We start from the raw sequence: 13244 nt of genomic DNA on the forward strand, positions 1-13244 counted from the left end.
ACCCTGCTGTATTTCTGCTTCTTGTCAGGAAAGGCACTCCAGGCCAAGCGTAGGACGTGTGCAAAGTTGTGGTGTCTGTGGAGGGCCGGGGAGAAGTCTGAGGTGAGGGTGGAAAGGAGCGCTAAGGAGGGAGACCCTCGAGCTTGCTCCTGCAGGCAGAGTGGGTGAGCAGGTGGCAGGCATGTCACTGCAGCGTTCTTGAGCTCTGTGGCATCAGTCCTGTGGCAGCACTGCCATCCCCCCACTGTGTGACTCTCGGGTGAGTCATTGGCCTTCCACGCTAGCCCGTCGGGTGGCCCCAGTCTTTCGTGACAGGTGAAGCAGAGGTAGTCCCTCCAACAGGAATTCTGAATTGTACCTCAGGCCTGCCCCATAGGCTAGGCCCCGGCCAACTATTAGATTATGATCACGTTATGCAGCGAGCGTGGCGACTGACTCACACTGATGTCTCTCATAGGTGTCAGCTGCGGGGAAGGAGGCCTTACCATCCTGGCTGCACTGGGACCCTCGGAGCCACACCCTGGAGGGCCTCCCTCTTGACACTGATAAGGGAGTGCACTACATTTCAGTCAGCGCTGCACGACTGGGGGCCAACGGGAGCCACGTCCCCCAGACTTCCAGCGTGTTCTCTATCGAGGTCTACCCTGAGGACCACAGCGAGCCGCAGTCGCTGCGGGCGTCCTCACCGGACCCCGGCGAGGTGGTGTCCTCAGTCTGTGCTGCCGATGAGCCCGTGACCGTCCTGACAGTCATTCTGGATGCTGACCTCACCAAGATGACCCCAAAGCAAAGGATCGACCTGCTGCGCCGGATGCGGGGCTTCTCCGAAGTTGAGCCGCACAATATGAAGCTGGTGCCCGTGGTGAACAACAGACTGTTCGACATGTCGGCTTTCATGGCGGGCCCAGGCAACGCAAAGAAGGTGGTGGAGAACGGGGCCCTGCTCTCCTGGAAGCTGGGCTGCGCCCTGAACCAGAACAGTGTGCCTGACATTCGTGGCGTGGAGGTCCCCGCCAGGGAGGGTGCCATGTCTGCACAGCTTGGCTACCCTGTAGTGGGCTGGCACATTGCCAACAAGAAACCCCCTCTCCCCAAACGCATCCGGAGGCAGATCCATGCCACGCCCACGCCTGTCACGGCCATTGGGCCCCCCACCACGGCCATCCAGGAGCCACCATCCAGAATTGTGCCCACCCCCACGTCTCCAGCCATTGCTCCTCCAACCGAGACCATGGCTCCTCCGGTCAGGGACCCTGTTCCCGGGAAGCCCACAGTCACCATTCGGACTCGAGGTGCCATTATTCAGACCCCAACCCTTGGCCCCATCCAGCCCACTCGGGTGTCAGAAGCTGGCACCACGGTTCCCAGCCAGATCCGCCCAACAATGACCATTCCTGGCTACGTGGAGCCCACAGCAGTCATCACCCCTCCTACGATGACCACCAGGAAGCCACGAGTGTCCACGCCCAGACCAGCCACACCTACTGACTCCTCTACCGCCACCACTCGAAGGCCGACCAAGAAGCCGCGGACATCCCGACCGGTGCCCCGGGTCACCACCAAGGCGCCCATCACCAGACTGGAAACCGCCTCCCCGCCGACACGCATCCGCACCACCACCAGCGGGGTGCCCCACGGAAGGGAACCCAACCGGCGCCCAGAGCTCAAGAACCACATCGACAGGGTGGACGCGTGGGTCGGCACCTACTTTGAAGTGAAGATCCCGTCAGACACCTTCTACGACAACGAGGACACCACCACTGATAAGCTGAAGTTGACCCTGAAGCTTCGGGAGCAGCAGCTGGTAGGCGAGAAGTCGTGGGTGCAGTTCAACAGCAACAGCCAGCTCATGTATGGCCTGCCAGACAGCAGCCACGTGGGCAAGCACGAGTACTTCATGCACGCCACGGACAAGGGGGGCCTGTCAGCGGTGGATGCCTTTGAGATCCATGTCCACAGGCGCCCTCAAGGGGACAAGGCTCCTGCACGCTTCAAGGCTAAGTTGACAGGTGATCCTGCAGCCGTGACGAACGACATTCACAAGAAGATTGCTCTGGTGAAGAAGCTGGCCTTTGCCTTTGGGGACCGCAACTGCAGCACCATCACCCTGCAGAACATCACCCGGGGCTCCATTGTGGTGGAGTGGACCAACAATACCCTGCCCCTGGAGCCCTGCCCCAAGGAGCAGATCACGGCGCTGAGCCGGAGGATCGCCGAAGATGACGGGAAGCCTCGAGCCGCCTTCGTCAACGCACTGGAGCCTGACTTCCAGGCCATGAGCATCACAGTGACAGGCTCTGGCAGCTGCCGGCATCTCCAGTTTGTCCCAGTGGCGCCGCCCAGGAGGGTGCCCTCGGAGGCGCCAGCCACGGAGGTGCCAGACCGGGACCCCGAGAGGAGCAGCGAGGATGATGTGTACTTGCACACGGTCATCCCGGCCGTGGTGGTGGCAGCCATCCTGCTCATTGCGGGCATCATTGCCATGATCTGCTACCGCAAGAAGCGGAAGGGCAAGCTCACCCTGGAGGACCAAGCCACCTTCATCAAGAAGGGGGTGCCCATCATCTTTGCAGACGAGCTGGACGACTCCAAGCCCCCGCCCTCCTCCAGCATGCCGCTGATCCTGCAGGAGGAGAAAGCCCCCCTCCCCCCTCCCGAGTACCCCAACCAGAGTGTGCCCGAGACCACTCCCCTGAACCAGGACACCGTGGGAGAATACGCGCCCCTGCGGGATGAGGATCCCAGCGCGCCGCCCTACCAGCCCCCGCCGCCCTTCACAGCCCCCATGGAGGGCAAGGGCTCCCGGCCCAAGAACATGACCCCCTACCGGTCGCCCCCTCCCTACGTGCCCCCTTAACCCACAAGCGCCTGGGTGGAGGTAGGGGTAGGGCAGGGCCCTGGAGACAACACGGTGTTGTCTGTGGAGGCCGGTGGCCTGCAGACCAGCGCCCACTGGGAGCCGACGCCTGACCTCACGTGCACTGACACACACACGGGGCCTGGACAAGCCCGCCCTCTCCGGCCCTCCTAAACCCCAAAGCCGCTGGAGAGACTTTGGGGACATTTTTTTTTCCTTTTAATTTTTGCCTAACAGCTTCTTGTTTGTTCATAGAAAATCCTTCGCTGCGTTTTTTGAAGGCTGGCTGGCTCTGAAAGCACCGTTTGGAGTAGAGGTAGATGGAGGGAGCGAGGAACCGTGAATGAACTCGCAGGCAGTGCTGGGCGGCCTCCCGGCGGCTCTCTGCGTTTTGCCTTTAACACTAACTGTACTGTTTTTTTTTCTATTCACGTGTGTCTAGCTGCAGGATGTAACATGGAAAACAGTAGCTACAGATTAAATTCAAAGGACTTTCAGACGTTAAGGTTAAGTTTTTACATTTAATCTGCTGTTTACCTAAACTTGTATGTATCATTTGGGGGTGGGTATGGGAAATTGCTTTGCTAAAAATAAGCTCCCAGGGTGTTTCAAACTTAGAGAAGACCAAGGGACAGTATTTTTTATCAAAGGAATCCTATTTTTTCACACTACGTAAACTTGGTTGCTCTGATACCCCAGAGAGCCCGCCTGGGGGCCTCCTGGCCCTGGCTCAGGGGCCAGGGCCCTGGTGCTGGGCTTGCTGTCCCACCATTGCCAGGGGCTGGAAGCTGGAGGGGGCCTCTTAGGCCAAGGACATCCACACCCCCCACCCCATGCACGCCAGCGGCCCACCACCAAGGGGTCTTCATTTCCATGGAAAGGGGACTCCAAGAGGCGGCGGTGGCCGTGGCCCCCAACCTAGGTGCTTCAGGGTGGGCCAGCTGCTCGTGGGGACGGCTGGGGAGGTCGAGGAACTCGACCACATCAATCTGTTTTCTTTTATCCTCCTTCTGTGTGTGGTTTTTTTTCTCTCCCCCCCACCCCAAGAAATATCATGGTTTCTGAAACACTCAGTGGGGGACATTTTGGTGAAGATGCAATATTTTTATGTCATGTGACGCTCTTTCCTCACTTGACCTTGGCCACTTTGTCCCAACAGTCCATAGCCCCACCCTGACCCACATCACCCCTCTTCTCTGGCGCTCCAGTCCCAGGCCTCGGGCCTGAACAGCTGGGCAAGGTCTGGTGGCTGGGGAGGAGTGCCAGCAATAGTTCATAGTAAAAAATCTGTGGGCTCTCGAAGCTAATTTTTTACTAAAGTTTTTATACAGCCTCAAATTGTTTTATTAAAAAAAGATTAAAAACGGTGATGCTTACAGCAGTTTGTACAAGCTCTTAGTGTTGATTCCATGGGACTGACGGCTTTGCTCATTTTGACCCCCCCCCCCCTTTTTTCCTAATGGTTTAAATTCCAGAATTACACTGGGGCTCCCTTTGCCTTTTTTAGCAGAACGTCCGTCCATCCATCCGCATCTCTGTCCCGTGACTCAGGGGCACCCACTCAGCTTTGATTTTCCTCCTTTGGAAGAAACTGTTTTGAGCAGGACTTCTTGATGTCTGAGAGTTATTTTGAGTACCTTTTAGGGAGGAATGCCTTTTGCAATAATGTGTCCCTTCCGTGATCAAGGGCGGGTGGGAGGACCCAGGCTCCCTGTGCAATCAAGCAGCCACTTCTAAGCCATATTGACCGTTTTGCAGAAGATTCGCATGTGCTGCCTCAGGATGGGAGGGATGGTCAGAGTGGAGGGGTCTTCACCCTGCCCTTCTCTGGAGGGCATTCCTCTCTGCACCTCCTCCGACGGCCCAGCCTCTCTCTCCTGCCTGGCCCGCCGGTGGGGTGAGCGGTGCCCCTGGTGGGTGGAGCCTATAGTGAGGGCTGACTGGACCTGTGGTGACCGGCCCTTGTGCCTCCACGTCCTGATCCAAGCTGGAGTTCCCCCAGTGCCCCAGAGTCATGACCGCAAGCTGGATCTGACCTGGTGGGATGATTTTTTTTTGATGACCTCGCCAAAAAAATAAACAATTTCCAGTGTTCCAGGTGAGGGCTTTGAAAGTCCTTCCAAATAAGCTCCGTTGCCCCTAGCAACCCCACCATCGGGCATTGCCACGCAGAGACGTGGCTGGCCCAGAATGGCCTGTTGCCATAGCAACAGGAGGCAATGGGGCAGTGAACAGAATAACAACAGCAACAATGCCCTTGCAGGCAGCCTCCTCCCCTGAGCGCCTGGCTGGCAATGGTCTTTGGACTCTGTGAGACAGAGAGCCAATCTCACATTCAAGTGTTCACCAACCACTGACGTGTTTTTATTTCCTTCTATATGATTTTAAGATGTGTTTTCTGCATTCTGTATAGAAACATATCGAACTAAATAAAAGCAGTGTCTTTATTACAATGCCATTGCCTCCAAGCATCTGTTTCCCTGGCCCCTACACGACTTGAGCATAGGGTGGGACTGGAGTCCACGTGACAGGGAAAGAGGGGGCCCGGCTAGGCCCACTCAGAGGTGGCCTTTGAGCAGCTGTCCGGATAGCCTTCACATCCCTACCATTTCTGTGCCTCTGAGAGGGGTGGTGGTTGGCCCTGGAAGTTCTGGCAACCAGTGAGCCCTCCCTAGCACCTCCTCTGCCTAAACCAGCTGAGACATAGCTTGTATGTCAGTTTTCTCATCTGTAGTTGGGGGGTCAGGGGAAGAATAGGCGGGAAAACCCAGTAAGACTGGGCTGGGAGGGGAGGATGCTGCAAGAGGTCTTACTAGAGGAGGTCTGCCCCAGACTGGGTCCCAGGCAGGGGTCTCTCAGGCTGGGCCCCTTGCCCACCACCTTGTGGGGTTGAGACTGGCAAAACCTCCCAGGAGTCTCCAGGCAGTTTGGCCTTGGCCTTGAGTGGGGAGAAGGGGAGGGTGGTTTCTGGTTAGGCTGTTCTGCCCTCTTGGGGCCTATGGTTATAGTTTCTGGGGGCCTGCCCCATAAGTGCCCCGCTGGGGGTGGACAGGCCAGCTGGGTAGGCTTAGTATGACTTAGTGCCCAGGAAGGGCTGGGTTGTCCGAGGACACTGCCCAGGGCGTGGGAGGCAGGGGATATGGCAGCTGTGTCTTCAGAGGCAGGATCGGGGCCATTGGTCACAGAACAACTGGTGCCTCTTCTGGGCTCACTCCCACCGCCACAGGCCCCTCACCACCTACAGCCCCCAGGCTGCTGCTCTGCTCAGAACCTTCAATATCCAGTGCCGAGACTGGTCCTATGTTGCAGCTAGAACTCACTCCCAGAGCAGGGAGTTGAGGGTCAGACAACTACTTGGAGGAGGAAAGTGAAAGTGTTAGTTGCTCAGTCGTGTCTGACTCGTGACCCGAGGGAATGTAGCCCACCAGGCTCCATCCAAGGAACTGTCCAGGCAAGAATACTGGAGTGGGTTGCCATTTCCTTCTCCAGAGGATCTTCCTAACTCAGGGACTGAACCCGGGTCTCCTGCACTGCAGGCAGATTCTTTACCTTCTGAGCCACCAGTGCCTCATACTAAATACCACACTGATAAAGCTTTTCCAGGAAAAGCTGTCCCCAGGAAAGAGTTCAGAGACACATATACCTCACCCCAGGACCCAGCAGCAGGGGCCTAGGAAATGACCCTGCCCTTTGCTCTCTTGGCCTCAGGAAGTTCTGCTTAATGTTTAACCTAAAGCCACTGGATTGAGTGGACTCACTCTCTTGAACTCGAGGAAAGGGATTTCTGGTTTTAGCCAAGAACAGTAAGATAGCGGGGTGGGCGCCAGAGAACCCACGAGTTTCTCCTGCCTCAGCCCTGCCTTTCTCTCCTTGAGGGATGTCTGATCTTGGCCTGGCGGGCCCCTGCCCCACCGCACTCCTGCCAGATTTCTGTGGCTTCACCTTGGTGGGGACAGGGACCATCTACTCACGTATTTTTTTCAAGCTAGAGCAGGTGGTGTAGGGCAGAGGCAGAAAAAAAAGGATACCATAAGGGAGAGGGAGCTGTCTGACCTACAGAAATCTGCCTTCCCTCTGCCTCTGACCCAGGGCAAGTTCCCAGGATCCGTCAGGCCTGGCTTCCCCATCTGTGAGATAGGACGGTGCTGGTCTCCAAGGGATTCTGAGAAATCCTGGGAACCGTGGGGTGAGGTCGGGATAACAAGTCACCCCCAGTGCATCTGTCTCTAGAAAGGGCAGGGAATCTAAGCAAGGCTAGAAGATAGAAGACTCTTCCATCTCTCCTGGTGTAAAGGCACTGCCTCAGGCCAGGCCTGGGTCCTGGCGTTAGCTGCAGAATACTAGGGTGTCTAAGAGCTCCTAAGAGCCAGCCTTGTCCAGAACATCACCACTTCGATGAGGACTGGAGGCTCCCTGTAACTCACCTTGCTCCCCACAGGCAGAAAAGTCTACAAGAGACCCTCCTCTGGCTCCTCTAAAGCATGGAAGGCCCCACTTAGGCCCCACTCACCTTTCAAAGGTGCACCTCATTCCTATTACTGTATCTTAAAAACACAGATTGGCTTAGGTTTTTAAGCTAACACTTCCTGCTATGCTTCCCTTCTCAATCCACCATCTTGGGGGCAAGGGTCCAGGTACCATGGCCATGGCAAAACAGATTCAATTCTAAGTAGGTTTTTTTTTTCCCCCTAGATTGTAAAATTTTGTTCCTATGGTAGAGCAGCAACAAATTATCTGAAGCCCCCTCCCCTCACCCCAGGAGATAGGGGCACCCTTTTCCTTATGAGGATGCTAGCAGACCCAGAGAAGGTAGGGCAAGAGATTCAAAGTGAGGGTTCCCATCCGCTGGGAGTGGGGTGCCCCTGAATCAACATGGAGACCTGGCCACTGGGGCCCTCGCTAGCCCCTCTGCCCTCAGTTTCGGTGGTGGTGGCCCTAGAATCACAGCTGAGATGGGGCGAAGTTGGTCTGTTTGTGTCCCTGTGAAGACTCCGTGTGTCCAGGAGGTGTCCCTGGGTGGTTTCTGGGCGGTTGGAGGGGCAGCTCTCGACCTTGGTAGTGATTTAGGGGTGTCCCGTGTGAGCCCCGCAGAGAGCCAACTACCAGGCCCTCTGGGCCAAAGAGGAGGGACAGTGTCCACTGGCTCCCAGGAGGTGGCGCCACAGGCTGGAGTAAGCCTGACAGCAGTGGGCAAGTCAGACTGTGGGCGGGGTTAAGTCACAGCTGGTTGGGGGAGAGTCTGGGAGCTGGGAGAGGCTGGCTGTGGCAGGGTGGAACCCCGCCTAGGGCTGGGCCAAGACGGCCAGGGACTGGACCAGAGGTCTCGAGGAGGGCTAAGGTGATAGGTAGGGCCTAACCCTGAGGGTACTCTTGTCTTGTGTCCTCCTCATGACATTGCAGCCCCAGGTCATAGAGGGCAAAGCCCAGGTTTGGGATTTGCCAAAATGGCTGGGAATTGAGGCTGAGTCAGTCTGCTCCTTTTCCAGGGATCACACCCTATTTTCCTCCGCACCTCTGTTGCACAAGGTCAAGGGAAAGAAAGGTGAAGAAAGGGGCTGGCTCCAGCCCACAATGGCAGGGGTGGGGAGGTCCTGTGGGAGGTGGCAGCAGCTTGTCCCTGGGTGTGCCTAGGGGAGAGGACCAGCTTGGTCCTGAATGCACTCACCCTCAGGGAACACGTGCCTGGGCTTGGGGGATGTGGAAGAGGGCGGAGTCCTCCTCTTGTTTGAGGAGCACAAGGCGTACATGTGTGTAGTGGGGAGGCCAGCTCTGCGTCCCTGTGTCCACTACAGCGATTATTAGAGTGCAAATGACAGATGGAGGACCATCCGCTGTGACCCCAGTGGCTCTGACTCAGCAGCCACTGTGCCTCCAAAGAGGCCAGTTCTGGGTCCCAGGTCTCTCCTCAGAGAGGCCCTGGGCCAGGCAGGGCTGGGAGAGGGACGCAGCTACCCCGTGAGCCCTAGGAAGATCTCTGGAGCAGATCTGGGGATGAGGGGGAGGGCTCAGTTGAAATGAGCAAAGACTGGGGGAAGGAAGGCTCAGTGGCAAGTGCAGGCTGTCCCTTGTTCAGCCGTACTAGGAATTCCTCAGTCTGCACTATTAGCTTCTGGTCAGAAAGGCTACCACCTGGGAGAGCTGATGCCCATGCCGGGTCTGCCAACTGGGGGAGTTATCAGTACATAACTAGCAGTAGTAACCCACATGCTTCTGTACAACTGACACCTGCTGCTCCCCACCCCAGAATCTGGGGAGACCTGTGTGTGACTTCAGCCCTCGCCTGGTTGAGTCTGCTTTGGCCACACGCAGGGCTACAGGGGATGCCAGCGGTCCCTGCATGGAGGGCCAGGAGTCAGGGCCTCCAGAATCAGGGCCTGATTTGAGCAGCAGGCAAAGGCCAGACTTGGAGACTGCAGCTTCAGTGAGAGTAGTATGGGCTCAACGGCCTTAGTTTTTGCTGCATCCCTGGGGCCTAGTGTGATGCTGTTTTTGTCCTAGGGCTTGAAAGTGCCAAACTGAACTGAAATTTAACTACATTGAATTTAGTGAAATCGAAATCGTCCATCCTGGAAGAGGCCTAAGGGATTGTGGACCTTTCTACTTGTCAAAAGGGTTTTGTTTCACTGACCTGCGCTATTCTATTTTTCCTGGAAGGCAGGAACTGTTCCAGTGACTCCTGAAAGCTTCCTGGACAAACCAACCCTATGTTAATCCACTCTGACCAGGAAAAGACAAAGCTCAGTGCAGAGCATAGCTATGTCCCATGAAATCCCTGGTGGTAAAGGGTAATTCTCAATAATGGGCTTCAATTTGCAGTAAGAGAGCCACAGAGTCTCACGAGATAGGGTTCTCTTTAAAAGACTTCCCTGAAGACTTGGAACTGAGTCTGATGAAGGCGCTGAGCTAACTGTCCCTTTCCCGTGAACTGTCCAAGTCATGTCTGAACCTCTGTTGCCTTACTCTAGGCACATGGGCTCGTCAGGAGAGACATGACTTGCCAGCTGGGTCTGTTCCCCACCCCTTACCTCCGCACCTGTGGGACAGAGGTAGGTGGAGGCAACTCCATGGAAACTAGAATGCTAGCGGGAAGGATTGCAATGGGGATTGAGATAGTATTTTCTATAGTTTACAGGAAACCGTTTATGTGCTTGTCTCTCCCATTCTGCAAACTGAACTCCTTGAGGGAAGGTCCCTTAGTCTTCACTGGGCCTGGTACTGAGTAAATATAGGCTTGGCACTGGCTGAAGGAGGATAAGTATGCGGGTATGCATGAATGAGATCCACAAAGCCAGCCTGGAGGCTTGTCTGAGGGAAGGCAGAGGGACAAGGAAAAGCAGCGTGTTTTGACTTGGGCACTTACAACTTGGAGAAAGCATGTCTTCGTTATTTTTTTCTTGTCACAACAAGCCTTTGGAAGCACATAACTCTAATAGCAATGGGGCTTAATGAGCTTTCTTGGGAGCACTGCATGGGCGGTGGGGCTAGGTTGGTGATAAACGTTTATGATGATTTTTTTTCCCCTGGCTCTTTTCACAGAATGCACGTAAAGATTCGCACAGCGCAACAGGAAAGGAATTAGGCAGACAAGGCCTCCAGCAAGTTCTATACCTTTCAGTTTTGCTCCCTTTTCCTACTCTACCAAAGGCACAGCTCATCTGAAGAACCTAGTACACAAGCAAAAGTGTCCTGGCCAGCCCGGACGGGCTGCTGAGCAGGACACAGATTGGTCGGGTTTCTTATTTGTAGCCGCATACTAGCCTGCGGCTTGCTTGGGGAGCTACCTTATTGCTCGTGTTGGTGGGTGGTGCTGACAAACCTCAGCCAGGAGGGAAACCTTCTGTTTCGTCGCGCTTCCTTCCTTCCTTCCTCTCAGTCCTGTTTTTCCATCCCAGTGGAGGAATGCAGACAGGGATCCAGTTTCCTGAGTGGCTTCTCCCTGGGAGGTGAGACAGGCCTCGGCAGCGCCACAACAAAACGGAAGATCAGAGAGGTCAGGAGACCCCGGGAGCTGGCTCTCCCAGTCTTTCTCTCGGGAACAGTCCACAGCCCGTGGCACCGTGCCATCCAGAACTGTCCTCAGCCAGCCATCCTCATTCCCTCCCACGTCCATGCTCTCTGCCTCCCCTTCTTGCTGGCAAAGTTTGTCATTCCTCGCCACCACCGTCGGCCTCTTCATCTTTGCCTCCTGAGCCTCCCTGTGGAGGTCACCATGCTGAAAGTAGCAGCCTGGGGTGAACTGGGCTCTGTGGGGAAGCAGGAAAGCCTCAGAGTTTGCACGCTGCCCCTCCTGTGCCTGGGCTCGCCTGCATAGTGCCTCACCCATGGCCCAGCTGGCATCTGGGTGCAGGTCCCAAGGCCTTGCATCTCTTCATGCTTTCAAGATTTGCCTCCCAATGACTAATCATTTCCACAAACTCCAGCACCAAGCTGGCTCTGAACAGGCCTTTTTCTACCTGGATAGATGTCCCCGCCCGCCCCCCCCGCCAGTTACATTTTCCTTCTGGTCTTTTATCAGTGTTTGAGAGCACAGGCTGGAGAAGTCAGTGGACGTGTGTCCATCCATCAGTTCTATTTTGGCATGTAGACTGATTCTCCTCCCATCTGGGCTTTCTCCAAAATGACTGCTGTGGGTCATATGTCACATCAAAGTGGGAAGAAAATGCCTTTGGCAAGTGAAGTTTAGGGGGCTTGGAAACTTCTATAGGGGCTCCAGGTCCATCCTGTCCCTGACTGGGCACCAGCTGGACCCAGGAGGAAATGGTACCAGACATCCCAACTGCTGGTTTGCATAAACTTAGAGATCATGGCATCCAGTCCCATCACTTCATGGGAAATAGGTGGGGAAACAGTAGAAACAGTGTCAGACTTTATTTTTTTGGGCTCCAAAATCACTGGAGATTGTGATTGCAGCCATGAAATTAAAAGATGCTTACTCCTTGGAAGGAAAGTTATGACCAACCTAGATAGTATATTCAAAAGCAGAGACATTACTTGGCCGACTAAGGTCCATCTAGTCAAGGCTATGGTTTTTCCTGTGGTCATGTATGGATGTGAGAGTTGGACTGTGAAGAAGGCTGAGCGCCGAAGAATTGATGCTTTTGAACTGTGGTGTTGGAGAAGACTCTTGAGAGTCCCTTGGACTGCAAGGAGATCCAACCAGTCCATTCTGAAGGAGATCAACCCTGGGATTTCTTTGGAAGGAATGATGCTAAAGCTGAAGCTCCAGTCCTTTGGCCACCTCATGAGAAGAGTTGACTCATTGGAAAAGACTCTGATGCTGGGAGGGATTGGGGGCAGGAGGAAAAGGGGATGACCGAGGATGAGATGGCTGGATGGCATCATGGACTCGATGGATGTGATTCTGAGTGAACTCCGGGAGATGGTGATGGACAGGGAGGCCTGGCATGCTGCGATTCATGGGGTCACAAAGAGTCAGACATGACTGAGCGACTGAACTGAACTGAACTGAACTGAAGAGATTTGTGCATTCACTTGTCATGAAGTCAAGCCTAGTGAATTTTAGTTAGTATAGGTAGCTCATCTATGACCCCTCCAGCAGGAGACACTTTGGGCACAACCTCAGCACTGTCCCTGTTATTCATGAAGTGAATAACCCATACACAGTGATGCAGGAGCTAAATTCAAAGGTCCCTCTGGGGTCCTTTTAGCCTGGTGGTTGGTGAAGCCCTTGGAAGTGCCAGTGAGAGAAATGCCCGGAGCTGCCTAGAGAACTCAGCCCAACCAGCAACCCCGAAGCCCTGCTGAAGGGCAAGCCAGACAATGTCCTGCTCTTGAAGAGCCCCCACTCTAAGTCAGAAGGAAGGAAACAACTCCTGGAACAGTGAATAAAAGCCAGAGACTGAGTCAGAGCCCCAGACCACCAGAGGCCAGCGCCATCCCTTGGCCAGCAGGAGTCCCTGGGCCAAATGTGAGGGGTGGATGTGGACACGGCAGGCATGTTCCTGCAGATGTTTCTCGGAGGAAGTGAGATTGGCAGTTGGAAAGGAGGGCCGGGGAACCACTAACTCACACTTCCAGGTCTCCACTGCACTGTGGTTTTTGTTACCAAGGCAGCAGAGACCCTGGAGGTCTGCTAACAGCCAACGATCCACTCTGACGAGGGCAACTCCCCAGGTCCGCTGCCCAGGCAGGGCTAATTACCCCCACTGGAACCAGGGGCACGTTGATTTAAATCTATGGGAAGCCATAGCTCTTATGGCTTTTACAAAAACAAACATCCTTTTCTCCCCCACTTTCAAGGAGTCCACTGACTGGTGTCTGTGAAGCCGGAAGGGCCTGGGTCAGGCCAAGGTCAGGTCACTGGCCTGCTCATAGTGCCTGTGTACATGTTCTTACCCAGGAGAAAAGGCGTGGCACAAATTCTCCA

At 55.1% G+C, this 13244-nt stretch overlaps 1 protein-coding gene across 3 annotated transcripts in view; it reads left to right on the forward strand.

Annotated features, from left to right (window-relative positions):
* The window catches only part of DAG1 (dystroglycan 1), a 49493-nt gene extending 44181 nt beyond the window's left edge, over positions 1–5312 (forward strand). For all 3 annotated transcript variants that reach the window (XM_052646069.1, XM_052646080.1, XM_052646075.1), the window contains exon 3: positions 458–5312. In XM_052646069.1, the coding sequence (XP_052502029.1) occupies positions 458–2857 (2400 nt within the window). In that variant the 3' untranslated portion in view covers positions 2858–5312. The remainder of the gene's footprint in view (positions 1–457) is intronic.
* The last annotated feature ends 7932 nt before the right edge of the window (positions 5313–13244 follow it).

Source organism: Budorcas taxicolor, chromosome 1, assembly GCF_023091745.1.
Source record: "Budorcas taxicolor isolate Tak-1 chromosome 1, Takin1.1, whole genome shotgun sequence".
Lineage (NCBI taxonomy): Eukaryota > Metazoa > Chordata > Mammalia > Artiodactyla > Bovidae > Budorcas > Budorcas taxicolor.